At 45.4% G+C, this 14207-nt stretch overlaps 1 protein-coding gene across 8 annotated transcripts in view; it reads right to left on the bottom strand.

Annotated features, from left to right (window-relative positions):
• The window catches only part of PRG4 (proteoglycan 4), a 422062-nt gene that overhangs the window by 106932 nt on the left and 300923 nt on the right, over nt 1–14207 (bottom strand). For all 8 annotated transcript variants that reach the window (XM_069641367.1, XM_069641368.1, XM_069641372.1 and 5 more), the window contains 2 exons: nt 12506–12793; nt 6225–6506 (listed from right to left, as the gene is read on the bottom strand). In XM_069641367.1, the coding sequence (XP_069497468.1) occupies nt 6225–6506; nt 12506–12793 (570 nt within the window). The remainder of the gene's footprint in view (nt 1–6224; nt 6507–12505; nt 12794–14207) is intronic.

Here is a 14207-nt window from a genome sequence, read left to right as displayed (position 1 = left end):
TGGCAACATATCCCTGTCAGTTTATGCTAAGGAGGAAACCTTACTTCAGTGCAGTGGTGTACCGAAAGGGGTTATGGTGAGCACCTTGACCTCCCCACCCCCCAGTGGCTCTTTTCAGAGCCAGACCGGGACATTGGCAGGATAATGAGGGTGCCGAGCTGGAGGTCCTGCTCAGAACCTTAATTGTCCTGGCAACAGGACACCTCCCATTCAGCACCCTCATTGTTCGAGCTATGGGCAACCGTGCGACTCTCCCAGGGGCCTGACACGTTGCTCTTTGTCAACAGAGCATTACACTGAGAGCTATTAGGCACTGACGGGACGGTTGAGATTCTATTAGTTGGGACTTTTGTCCCTTAAGAAATGTGAATGCAGGTGATCAAAAGTGAGAAGGGTGCATAATGCTACATGCTTTATGAAATAATGACTAGTGCTTTGAAACCAAAGGGGGAGTTGTTAGGGCTCACATTAATCTGCATGATGCTATTGTAACTTTGCATGTAGGATGAGGACAATAAAACTAAAGCCATACTCTTTTTGTTCAACATATTTTATGATGATGCATATAGTGTAAAGTTAGTTCATTATGAAACGCTGATTTCTTATGTCATGTGATTTGTTTCCAAAGCATTGCTGTAGATAAAGTATTATTTAAGCACATGAAATGCAAAGCAAAACCTTAATAAAAATCTGTCAACTAGACCTGGGAAAATGTATTCAGTTGCTTAAATTGCCAACATCCAGGTTTCACCATCTAACCAAAGAGTGGGATCCTGGGCACATCATTTAATTGCACTGTGTCTTATTTGCAGCTCTGTACGGGATTCACTTCAAAGCTTATGTTAATATATCATGCTATCATATAAAAAAAGCCCAATAGAGTTGCTCCATATATTATAATAGTGCAATTTAGGTATTTTGCATCACAAAGTTATTTGCCACTTGGCTTACTTATGGCAACTTATTCTAAAGTCACTTACATGGTGCCTCCATGTATTAAAGACCGATGATGTTCCCTGCAATGTCCTTTTTCTGTGAAGTCACTTCTGTTGGTGCAATCATATGCAAACTTGGAGGCTTGTATGTATTGCCCCACAGAGCCTGGACAGGCTCTAATAGATGAGTTTCCTGCATCTTTAATGGTCCTGCAGTTTTATTTGTGTTATTGTTATGTGTGTTAAAATGCCATATGCCACAATGTTATCAAAAAGGTTGTTTTGGTGGGGGGCGGGGGCGGCCGGGGGCAAATGTACGAATGAGGGCGTTTCTGATGTACTACAATGTAGAAAGTGTCCCACACAACCATTTTGTCAAATTGGCCACCCTAACAATGAGGATGCTGCCATTCGAGCAGGAGCACACGGAAAACATGTCCCACCCTGCCCTGGGCCACTGCATCAGCTGAAGCCTGGAGCGGTGCGGGACATGGACACCAGACAGTGCTGCGTGCTCTGCCTTCAGCTTCAGTCCTGCGTGCATTCACTAGTCTGACTTCAGGTCATTTATTTTTGGAGTCGCAGTGCATCCGTGTGCACCGGTCTGCATCATATGGTGATCAGGAACGATTGTGTGTCCGTTTAGCATTCATTTTCCAAGGTGCATTTTGGGGTGAAAGTAGCAGGACTTTTTTCGTTGCTCACCCCCACCACCCCACTCTTGCAATGCTGGATGCTCCCCTACTTCTGTGTATTGACTTCTCAATTGGTGGCTGTATAGACTGGAGGTGGATATCTGTACTTCTGCCCTCTGTATGGTAGGGTAAAGGGATAGAACACCTCAACCAGGGCTCTTAATTTGGTAGCAATGGACGAGCAGCAAGACTTAAGATTTCAGGAGGTGATGCAGGCTGGTCCTTAAGTACAGTTAATCCTCAAAGCCCCCACAAAGGAATACCCACCCCCTATGTTCGGTTATAACACAGCTTCTTTATATAAAATAAGATTCAGGAATATATATACATTTAAATAATAACAATACGTATTCAAAGAATGGCAAATATATACACTCTGTGTGGTACCACACAATACTTACATTCAGTAATAGACGCACTAACTGCAGACCATTTTAAATAGGCATGTGAATTCTTAAGCGAGGTGTATCAGCCTTGGATAGGGAAGAAAGGCAGGTTAGTTGTGAACAGTGGCAGTTGTGAAGATCCCCCCCACCTGGGTAACCTTTAAGGGAAAAGTGAGGGGGTAACTTAACTTGTCTTTTACAGCCCATTACAATAATGTTCAATAACCTTCTGCTTTCTTTTAAAAGGTTCTACCACCCCAAAGTACCTGAGAGGCCACAGGAGAACAGGATCCAAGATGAATCTGGACCCCTGGACGACTCCTGAGGCTAGAATATGCTCTTCCTCATCACAGTACCTTTGGTACCTTGGCAGGCGAAGTGGCAGTGTTTCCTGGTTTCACTTGCCAATTCCCTCCAAGGATGGACCACTCTTGGAAGATGAAGCCACTGGGATGCTGAGTCCAAGAAGAAAAATTGAACCAAAGTCTTTCTGAAGTGCAGAGGTTTTACTCTTTGCAGTGCTCTCCTTCTGTCGACGATTTCTCTGACTGTGGAAGTCCTGTGAAGATGAAACTTGCTGTGGGCTACTTAAAGGCATGGCAGATGAAAGTAAGACCCCTGGGACCCTTCAATGACTTCTGGCAGTGACGGGTGCATAGGTCACTTTTGGTGTCTGGTTTTAGAATATCTTCGATTTTCCGACTTTTGGTTCTTCGGTGCTGCAGCCGCAGCTGGGATGTCTGGACGGCTTCTGGTGGCCTGGACTTGACCACTGGAGTGGACCTCGGACCATCACCAAGTCTGGACCCTCGGAATGTCTTTGTTAGCTCCTTGTGTTGGGAAACCCACCGATGGAAGTTCCTCTGCACTCAGAGACTCTGGGCTCTCTCCAGCGGGAAAAAGTGGTCAGTGATGATGGCAAGGATGTCCCTTGAAATGTTCTTAAGCAGTTTGGAACTTTTGCAGCTCTGGGTGTCCAGCAGCACTATGCCAGCGTACTCCCTCTTCTGGGTGGTAGACAGCAACTGCTTCCAGCAGTCACGAAACGCACGTCCGGACCATTGGGGGACACCAATGGACTTCTTCGACTCGAGATGGTCAGGCACTCCTCTTCAGGACTCACGAAGAGCCCTTCTCTGGATGGCAGGCACACAGAACTGGCTTCCAGGGTACTTCAATGAAGAGTAGCAGTTTGCCCGATGGTCCCTCGTAGCTCAGTGAGAGGTCTCCTTTGCAGGTCTTCTGTGGATCAGTCCTTGGAGGAACACGGCAGCTTTTGGATTACACCAAAAAATGCAGCAGCAGACTTCTCCTCCAGCTCGGCTTCAAGGAACAGCTGCTTCTTGCTTCAGCTTCGACTTTAGCTTCTGAACAACTTCAGTTGCAAGATCAGTTTCTGAACAAATTGGGAAGTGTGAGTTCTGCAGACATACACATCTGTTCCCCATTCACTCTGGCGGAGCCAGGCTCAGTCAGCCAATCACGCTGAATGGCATTCATGCAGGCAGGCAGCCAATCAGGCAATTCACTCCACTCAGACACCCATAACAATAAATGTGGATTGGGGTAAGTACCCAGCTTTCAGCACATTTACACTGCATTAATGTCAGTTTCAGTCAGGGCTGTCTCATTCATTGTGTCACACACACAGAAACCAGACGCACACACAACACAGAATGGAAGTGCACTTCAGGCTCCATTCATCCAGGTCCCACCCCTAGGGTGTACCCACAAAACACATCCCCTGGGAAGGCTTCTGTCAGTCTGACAGGAGGCAGCCCCAGAGCTATATATGGTTTTTCCACCCAACAGCCAGTCAGGAGGTTGGGAACAGAGACAGGGCTTCCCAGGACTTTGGCAAACAAGGTAAAAGGCAATAGAAAGCAAAAGGCCACAGGGGCCATCTTGCTTTCTATCAGGAATCCATTGATTCCTATGGCAGGGCTTGGGTGTCCCCAAATGGAGGACACTCAGAGCCACTGCAAAGTCAGCATGTAGCTGCCACCGCTAATAACCTGCTCTGTGGGCAACACACAGGTGCCCATAAACACACATAAGGGATACAAGGGTGTAACCCTACCCATTGGTGCCATAAGGGTATCCCATGGGTGTTGTTCCTCTAAAGGAGAACATGAAGAGCTGCACTGCCAGAGGTCCAGCTGGACCTCAGTGGCAGAAAACTTAGAGAAAACACACACAGAGACGCAGTAGGACAAGGACTAGAGGCCCTGTCCCTCCATAAGGCGTTTACAGCACCAGAGTGGTTGCAACTGACACCTTTCAAATGAGATAAGACCCTGTTCTGAATGGGATAGAGGATCTCTGCAATACATAGCTGGGTGACATGGCAGACTTTGACCGCACTTGGAAGAGACTGGGAATAACTCAGAAGACTATTTCAGGACCTTCATCAGGCCAACCTGTTCAGAAAGACAACCAAGCGTCAGACTGAAAGGGAGCCGTTGGCCTTCCTTGAGCAGAACATTGGTGTAAGTGGAAGCAAGATGCAACCTCTTGTCAGTGAAGTACATGATGTACAGAACTGGGTGACCCCCACTACCACAACCCAAGTGAGGACTCTCTTAGCCGGTAAAATGGCTCTGCTGGTTAACCGTCTGTTGCTGTGAAATGTGTTTGATCTGCAGGTCGCAGGTTCGAATTCCGGGAAGGCCAACTCAGCCTTTCATCCTTCTGAGGTCGATAAATGAGTACCAATTTCGATTTGGTAATAATGGTGATGTATGTAAATATGTCCTATGCAAAGCACTTCAGATTAAAGCTATATAGAAACACCATATTATTTTTATTGCTGGGCCTCACTGGGAAACACAGGAGTAAAATGGCAGACATAGCCATATAGCTGCCCCTCTGGCTGCCCTCACTACTTCAAGGGGACCTAAAGAATTATTTTGAACCCTGGAGTGTGAGAAGGCCTTTATTTGCCTGAATGAATCAGTAGGTCAGGCCCCTGAAAACAGGGTACCTGATTGGAAGAGACCTTTCATAGGGCAGGCAGATGCCTATGACACTGGGGTAGTAGGAAAGCTATTACAGCTTAATGATAAAGGTGAGGAACAACCTATATGTCACATCAGCTACCAGTTTAGGAGTAGAGAACTCACGTGGAGAAGAAATGTTGCAATGTCCAACCTCCTTGGGACTCACTTCACTGTGTATGATCACACTAAACCTTCAAAGTGGTTGTTGGATATTAAGGGATATAATCCAAAGTGGCGTCGGTGGTTCATGAATCTACAGGTTTTGAACATCAACATTGGGCCTAGGCCAGATCCCAAATTTAGTAATGTTGATGGTCTGTCCAACTGGGATAACCGACTGGAACAGAGTACCCATCCAGGGGAGGATTAGTTCCCCCTGTCCCTAGTCTAGGGGGAAGAAGGGGTACTTATTAGGAAAGTATTCTCTTTACAGGACCTTTCCCTTCATTTATATGGACCCACAAACTTGTTGCTTTTATTTTTTCAATATGACCTGCTCTTTTTGCAGTGCAATGAAGCCTTGAGTTTCACTACAATGGTTTCTGCTCATTTGTCATGGGGAAACTGACATGTCCTTCACGCTGTCAGTACTGGGAATCATTGCTTCCCTTAGTCTTGTTTCATGATCAATTTTGGTAACTTTTTATCAGTGCACAATGCATTTTACAATGCAGTACAATGTTTTTTTTGCCCTAGATTAACGCTCAGCGAATTTATGGTGACTTTAGGTGTGCCAAAGGGACAAGCTGGTGGCAGCAGTTACTCTTTGCTATTCCTTTGTGTATTTTATTTTAGCCTTACTGTGTTTACCACGTTTGGCATCCTACTGTGGCTAGTGTCCAAACATGGCCTAGCCACAAGGGTTTTCGTTTGTTCCTTGACTATCTTTTCACTGACCTTTCTTCCTGGCATGCGAGGACATGTGTTTGCTGCCAGGAAGTGGGCTGTGACTGGCTTGTCCCAATCCATAAACTGATTTGTGCGTCTGATTGGTATGCATGAGCTGTGCCACCAGTGATCCTGATTGGATCCCTGCTGCGGTGTGCTTGTGGGCCAGATCTTTGTTTGGCTAGTGGGACATTCAGCTTTACACATGCATTTTACACACGCTTTTTACTATACTCCTTGATGAACCTGACCCTCTTGCTCATGTTATTCATGGGCCAAGAACATTTGATTGACAGTACTTCCACCATAAAAGAATCCTACCTTTCAAGAGTGTTGCATTGACAATGTGTATGCCAGGAAGGGATGGCAGCAAGTCCTGCAGCTTCTTTGTGACTTTCTCTGATGCTGTTGTCGCTGTTGTGGTGGTGCACAACTTCGTCGATGCTGGTGGTTGAGCCGGTGGGCGCCTTCGCCCCGGGCTTGCAGCAGATGGAGGGCACCAGAACGCCGATGGTGTGGTGGTGGGCTTGAGAGCTTTCACAGGGGCTGTGGTCGACCTGGAGGCAAAGGCTGGTTTCTTCGTAGTGCCGGTGGTGCTATTCCCTGAACAGAGGTCAAAGATTGGACAGTGAATTGTGGTTCAGCAATCAAGGCAAAACACTTTTTTGTATAGTTTTTATGTTTTGATCTCTTTACAATAAAAAGCTGCTACTTTGGAATGTAAAGAATTACAGAAATATGGTTGTTAGCTTAAGGGCTACCCACAGGGTCGCACTGCGGCATAAGATTGTCTCGGGCACTAATGAAAAAGGGCACACAGTTGCAAATGGCAATTAATTCCTTTTGTGACAGAATGTCTGAGTGGTACCCAAGGGGGAGGTTTTTGATAACATGTGATACAAGTTGTGCATTTTATTCAGTAACACCGGTCAAAACGACTAGCCGCATGGTGAGGTAACTTAAGAAACTGGCCCACTTTGACCCAAATAACGGGCCCACTCTAGCATTTTGTGGTGTTGGTGTAATTCCACCAAAATCCCCATGAGGTCCTATGGACTCCAATAAATGGGGACTAACACCACTTACTGCCACTTGTAGTCCAGTGTTAATTCTGACAGACCAAGTAATGGTAACAGTAAATCCGTCTGGTGGTATCTCAGCAGATTTACTGCCGAGATACCACCAAACTTGTAATGAGGCCCAATGTCTTCCATAGTCCTTCAAAAGTCTTCTCATTTGTTCCCGTCATTTGGTTTTCACCCCACTCTCTTTTCTTCCAATATAGCCACTGAGGCACTCTGAAGGTGGCTGCCGTGGTATACTCTTGACGGTGGTAACAACATACATGTACGACGTGGTGGTCAGGCATAACCATAGTAAAGGAAATAGCTGTATTTTACATGTGCACCATAGATGCAGCAGCCTTTCTTTTACGAAAGATGCTTTGGCAAAGTCAACAGTTTGGGCTTTGTTGTATCCATGGCATATGCATGTCCATAAGATGGCAACAGTTGGAAAATTGTGTGATTACCTGCTCATAGCACAGCATTGCCTAGCAAATGTCTGTCTATAACCAATATATAAGCCAAAACAGATGTTTTTCTTAATGCTTTTTTAAATTACGACTTCAATGAAAGGAACAGCTATAAAAGTGGCTGTGGGGTTAATTGTTTTAGGCATATTGTTTACTGCGGTAGCACATTTGCAGCTGCAACCAAGCCATTAGCTGTCGGCAGACGGCTTAGAAATAACACTGGCAGGCCAAAGTTTGATGTTAAAGCATGATAGAACTAGCTCAAAGGAAACCCAAGAGGATGTGCTTGGTGGAGGAGGGGGCAAGGGTTTAGCTAGGGCATAGGTGGGTAAATAACCAAACAAAATCCACAACCTGTGTGTCCCTCCTCACATGTCCTCTCCCTCATTGCTGTACTCCTATGCAGCACTTTGGGCTTATGGGGTGCCTAGGTTGCCACCTTTGAGCCAAAACTAAAAAAGATGTTCTACCTTACCATTCTGGCAATGCCAATAGGAAAATAAGGATGAGAGGAATCATGTAAATATATAATTTTCTTATTTGGCCATGGGTCCAGTTTGCCATGAGAATAATAGTCAGTCCATTGCCAACCAGGTTGATAGGCACAGTGAATTATTGCTTATGGTGCATGCACTTAAACTGTTGCATGTAGTTATTTTGTTCTGCAAAATGATGGTAGAAACATTATTTAAACTGTGAATTGCATTTTTTTTTTTAAATGTGTGCAATGTTAGTTAATTCCTTTGTTGGAACGGTTGAAACCTCTGAGGTCTCCCTTGCTACCCCCGAGGTCTCCCTTGCTACCCCTGTGGTCTCCCTTGCTACCCCTGTGGTCTCCCTTGCTACCCCCGAGGTCTCCCTTGCTACCCCTGTGGTCTCCCTTGCTACCCCTGTGGTCTCCCTTGCTACCCCCGAGGTCTCCCTTGCTACCCCTGTGGTCTCCCTTGCTACCCATGTGCCTCTTTGTTTCTGGAGTGGTTGGCTTTCTTGTTCAGGCCTCTTAAAAAAAAAACAGGGGGTTCCAAAGTGTAACACTTTGAGCAGTGACCCTAAAAAGAAAGAATAGGAATAACAAATAATTTGTCTTTCTGGAATTCTATACAATAATTGCTAGACTCATTAAAGGTTTATTTCAGGCACTTCAGGGGGTGAGTCACTGATTTAGTGTGTTCGTAAACACCTCAAATCAGCCTTTTATCCTTTTCAGGTCGATGAATGAGTACCAACAAAGGTTGGGTGATTTTGTATGTATATTTGGTCTATATAAAGCGCTTAAGCGTAAGTGCTATGTAATAACACATCATTATCATTTGGTCATGGACGTCCGCTTGCATTCACAGTAATTTGGTAATATGGGCCTTTGCACACTGATCTTAATGATATATGGTGATCCATTCTTGTATAAAATGTATATCACATTATAGTGATATTGTAACTATATTTTTCGTAGTGGATTTAGGAACAACCCTATGTGATGCCACTTTCTGTTTTGTCAAGTGGTGAAAGGTCGTGTTCCATCGCTTCCCATGATGTTACTTCAGGGTGGGGTCAAATGAAATGACTTCCTTTAATGTCATCAGAGGTCAAGGCTCATGTGATGTCACTTCCTCTACCCCAGGCATTTTGGTGAAATGACGTCCCTGTCCAGCACACATTTTTCGAAACCTCAGGACCTTCAAATGAAGCTGCAAAGAGCATTGCAAAGGTCTTGAGGGGATGTAACGGATCCATTTTGGTTGAAGATAAGATACACCCGAATGGTGAATGGCGCGATGTGTAATGTAAAGAATCTTAAAATTAATACAACTTTTTACCGGAAGCCAGTGAAGTTGTCGGAGAAGTTGAAAAGTGTGATAGCCTAGGAGCTTCCAGATCTAAACGTGCTGAGGAGTTCTGAAGGATCTGCAGACGTTCAGCTAAGAGGTCCGGTTGGCCAAGATAGATTCTGTTAAAGTAGTGGAGGGAGCCCATACTAGATGAGGTCGCAACGGTAGGGCAAAGCTCAGATGGGACAAAAGGAAGAATCTTTTTTAGGAGTTTCAGTTTAAGAAAACCAGATTTGCAGATCAGTGAAATCTGGACTTCTCTAGAGCCTTAGATGAGAAGTTTCATCCCCAGACTTTTGACAGATGCACTAGGGGCGGGCCAAGGCCCCCATGAATCGGGACAGAACTCAGTGTTCCAAGCCTCATTTAGGTTGGAGGAGCCAATCACCAGAATCTCTGTTTTATCCTCATTAAGTTTCAGAAAATTGCTCATCATTCGGTCTCCTAAAGCCATCAAACATGATCTCAGTTTCACAGGAGGATCAGATTCAGGTGCGTCAAGGTGAAAAAGCAGCTGGGAGGAGTCTACGTATCTATAAAAATGTACCTCATGTTTGGCAATGAGGTCAGTCAGGGGTCGTAAATAAAGATTGAAAAGAAGAGGGGACAGGGACGATCCCTTCAGCATGCCGCATGTAAGAGCTGTAGGTGCAGAATGAAAAGGAAAAAGTGATACCATTTGAGTTTGATCTGTGAGAAAAGAGGAAAACCTAGTTAAGGGCAGGCCAGATATACCAGACATTTTCCAAGCTGCGAAGAAGGATACAGTGGTGAATGGTATGGATGGCCTCAGAGAGGACAAGGACAATCAATACGCAGACCACGCTGTGGTCCTGAAGTAGAGCCAGATCATCCAAGATGGAAATTATAACCGACTCTGCACCCATCTGGGCTCTACAACCAGATTGAAAAGGATGTAAAAAGTAGTTAGTTTCAAGATAGCGTGAACGTTGAGGAGTAACCATAACCTCCATACGTTTCATCAAAATAGAAAGAAGAGATATATGGTAATGGTTGGCTGAAAAGGCAGGATCCAGGTAAGATTTCTTTAAGAGGGGGTAACCAAAGCGTGTTTTAAAGGGGCTGGGATCACTGTGTTAGAAAACGAATAATGGAGAGCAGCAGTAAAAAGGGGGATAGTTTCAGAAGCAAGTGACTCGATAACAAAAAGAGGAATAGAATCGATTGGAGATGCAGATTTAAGACTGTGCAAAGCAGCATAAAACGCCTCATTAGAGACTGGTTTGAAGTTGAATGGCTCCTGAGAGTCACCAAAGGCGGTGGTTAACTCAGTCTGAGTAGAGGTTGGGTATTGTGAGCTAGCAGTAGCAATGGACAAGCGAATCGTACACGTTTTCTCCCCAAAATATGTGCTGATCGAATCGCACCAATCTTGAGAGCATGCAGGATCTATTACTGGCAGCGGAGGAGCTGAAAGTTCCTTAACCACCCTAAACAGTTTGCGTGAAGAGCAAGATGCGAATATGATATGGTTTGCATAAAATAAGGATTTTGCTGTTTTAATCGCGGCCTGATAGCACAGCAGTGCCTGTTTATAGGTCTGTTTAGAGACAGGATACAAATTTGAACGCCAATTGCGTTCTGCACATCGGCAGGTTTTTTAAGCATTCTCAAATCAAGAGAAAACCAAGGGGCCGAGGGCTTGGCACGACTGGCATTGGTCTTAAACGGAGGCAGTGTGTCTGCTGCCTCGGTCATAGCATTCGATAAAGCAGTGCCAGGGATCCAAGTTGTCAGTCTCAATATAACGGGATGTTGTGTCCATTAAGGAATCGGCCACAGAGGAAGGCTCCACCCTACCCCAGTGGTGACGCGACTGTTGGAACTTCGTAAGTGAAGGAAGCGAGCGATGGAGCGAGATAAGAAATGGGAGAAGAACCAGCATTATAAGACTTATCTGAGAAGATCAAATCATGTACATTTCCCTTGCAGTGAGTGGCGAGATGATTGTGCAGGACAAAATGTATCTCGCCAGTGCTGCAATCAAGTTACTTGCCTGGGAATCACTTGGGTTTTTAGGCCAAACATTAAAAATTGCCCATGAGAATAAGTTTGGGATGGGTCAGAGCCAGATCTGAAACAAATTGAGTACATTTGCAAGCAAAACTTGCTAACGGATGGAGAGCGGGCCGCAGGTAAACAAGCAGTATATGCATTCTCATGAGGTGTAGTTTGAAGCCAGATCGAAAGAAATTCACACGGCACATTTTGTGCAGTCTAATCAAAGTACAGTTAACCGGATCTGAGTAAATTAAAGAGAAGCCTGTATTTCTAGAGCATTTTTGATAATGAACTGGGCTGCACAGGGAAGAGGGTTCTCTGCATTGTAAGCACAAACTATCTGCTCTTTTTCCACCGCAAAAGCAAACCATGCTGCAGGATCTCCCACACAGTGTGATTGAATTAGCGCTGCCTCATCTTAAAGAAACAATTATATTGAGGTCCAAAATCGTTTTTTGTATAACTAAATATGGGCAGTGAAAATGATTCTGAGTACTTTACATATCTCTCAACCTTTTGTATCGCCAAGGTGGGTGAAAACACCTGATTTTGGGTTTGGCGGGTGTGAGTGGTCATTGAAGTCAATGGGCGTGCAGGAGGCTTGGCGAGTGAGTCAGCTGTTTACAAGGCGGGTAACACCCGCCAAAAGCGTGTTAGTTGAGTACTATGACTTTAACCACTTGCCACTGGCTTATGGAAAAATTGTCCCTAGAGTGAGTGGTCTGCTTTGCTGCCTATGCCAATGTTCTAATTCTTTTGCTGCCGTGCTAGGAAATGTTTAGCTGTTGGTGCAATGCATCCAGAGTGTGCCGACCTAAAAACAAATGTTTCCTGTGAATTAACTGCAATACACAGTGCATGTTTGCAAGAGCAGTGTACATTGTCTTCCTTTTGTGCACAAATATGTGTGCTTTGCATGCTCTGAAATGTGTGCATCGGCTGTATACTGTAGTGAAGCCAAGCGGTCAAGCAGTTTTGCAGTTGGCACAAATCCAAACATGAGCTTCTTTTGCACTGCACCGGCCACCAGACCTTGGAATAATAACGCATGAGCTCTTATATAGGCATGTCACTACTATGTCTTATAAGGAAAACATTTGGAGGGCTAGTAAAAGAGGTTTCAGATGCGTGAGAGTTATTGCCTTACGATACGTTATTGGGATTTTTATGGTGCACCACGCTGCCATTTGCATAGTCGCCAGATGCTCTGTACTAATTACCTGTTCCACTGCTATTATTTGGTGGTGTCAGGCCACGGCGTGTTGTGCTGCTGCTGCCGGGAGCGTTCGTTGATGCAAAGATCGGGTATGTCTTTGGTGTTGAGTATATGGCCGTTCTCCTCTGTTCATCCTTCGGAAAAGGTGAGGTGCTTCTGAACACCCCTACTGTGGTGACATCCCAGGGCTTCTTCCCAGGGCTTGTTGTGGTGCGCGGACGGAACATAGGTGTTGTCCTCCGTGGCTTCACTGTACTTGTCTGCAGGGTATCATACTTGAGCCCATCATTTTCTGTAACAAGAAACAACGTTTGAGATACTTTGCAAAACGGGTAATTTACCGTCTACTGTTGCTTTCCCTTGAAGAACTTCCAGTTGATTCAAATTTCATTTTGGAACTCGTTTCTCTTTTGCCCGTAAGTGTTTTTTTATCGTTGTCTAATTGTGTCTTTTGGTTTTAGTTGATATTCTTATTTACCTGTAAGAATTGCCCCACTCCATTAAACTAGTACTATGATGTTCAATACCTGCAAACCCAACAGGCAACGGGTCAACTGGAATTTCCACCAGGGTTGGCAGGGAACTAAAGTTGGTTCTCTCTGCAGTAAATGCCCCAACCACTACAAAGGTTTTGGGTGGGAGACTCTTCTATTTTTTTGTTTGTTGGTTTAAGTGTATCTTCAGCAACCCAGGTTGAGCCTGACTCGATGGCTCAGTGAAGTGCCTGTGGACTGGGTTGGGTAGACGTTTATCTGAATCGTTGGACCAATTGGTTAAGGGCATCTGGTAAGAAGCTTAGTGGGGAAGGAAGTGCAGAAGCTTCCACAGTGTCATAATATAGGGGAAGACGTGTGTCATTGTACAGGTACACACTGTAGCAGAGTGTCAGCACAGCATCTTCCATGGTCCCTAGGATAAAGGTGAAGATACTTGGCCGGTGGAAGCCATGTGAGGTATTGTGTGGCAAGCATCGTTCGCTTCCCCCAGGAGGGTGGTTTGGAGACTTGACCTCTGCCACTGAATGGACACCTCTTGCATCATAGGTTTAGAAACTATCTTGCACAAAACTAATCACCTAAGGGTGATGAAGATGGCAACCGAGGACCTGGGAGGTGACCTCGCCTGGGTCATTGGAGGCCCACACACTGCAGCTTCCACCACAATGACAGATGAGACTAGGATCAAACTCTGTGCAGATAGCAGACTATAAGCACACCAGCGTTCACAGCATCAGCAGATGGCCAGTCTGCATCATTTCTGTCGCCGTCTTCCGAGCAAAGTGCCAACATGCAGTAGCCACAGCACCGGGGGATGAGGTAATCTCGTCTGGGTCACGTGAATGATGCCCCCCCGGCAGCATAGAGCATGCCCTGTAACATAGTGGAGGCACCTAGCGTGCACAGAAGGCCAAGTACAGGAAGGATCTGGCCAATGGCACTATACTGGAGATCACTGTAGCTGAGATCAAACATGCCATGTACAGCCTCACAGTGAAGGGCTTAACAATGTACAGGCAGGGGCCAGGCTGGATGTGTGGGTATATAATAGCTATGAAGCAGTCCATGCATGTCATCCTGGGAGGATTCGGGACCATGTCGGTTTCCTCTTGCTGGCCCTGTAAGGATGCCCACTGCCTCCCTTCACATGATGCGGCTTCTGACTCTAACACTGTAGAAGCAGACTGGGTTTGATGACTCAGGTATGGA

Source organism: Ambystoma mexicanum, chromosome 1q (assembly GCF_040938575.1).
Source record: "Ambystoma mexicanum isolate Mex_15411 chromosome 1q, UKY_AmexF1_1, whole genome shotgun sequence".
Lineage (NCBI taxonomy): Eukaryota > Metazoa > Chordata > Amphibia > Caudata > Ambystomatidae > Ambystoma > Ambystoma mexicanum.
This window is presented reverse-complemented; position numbering and strand designations above follow the sequence as displayed.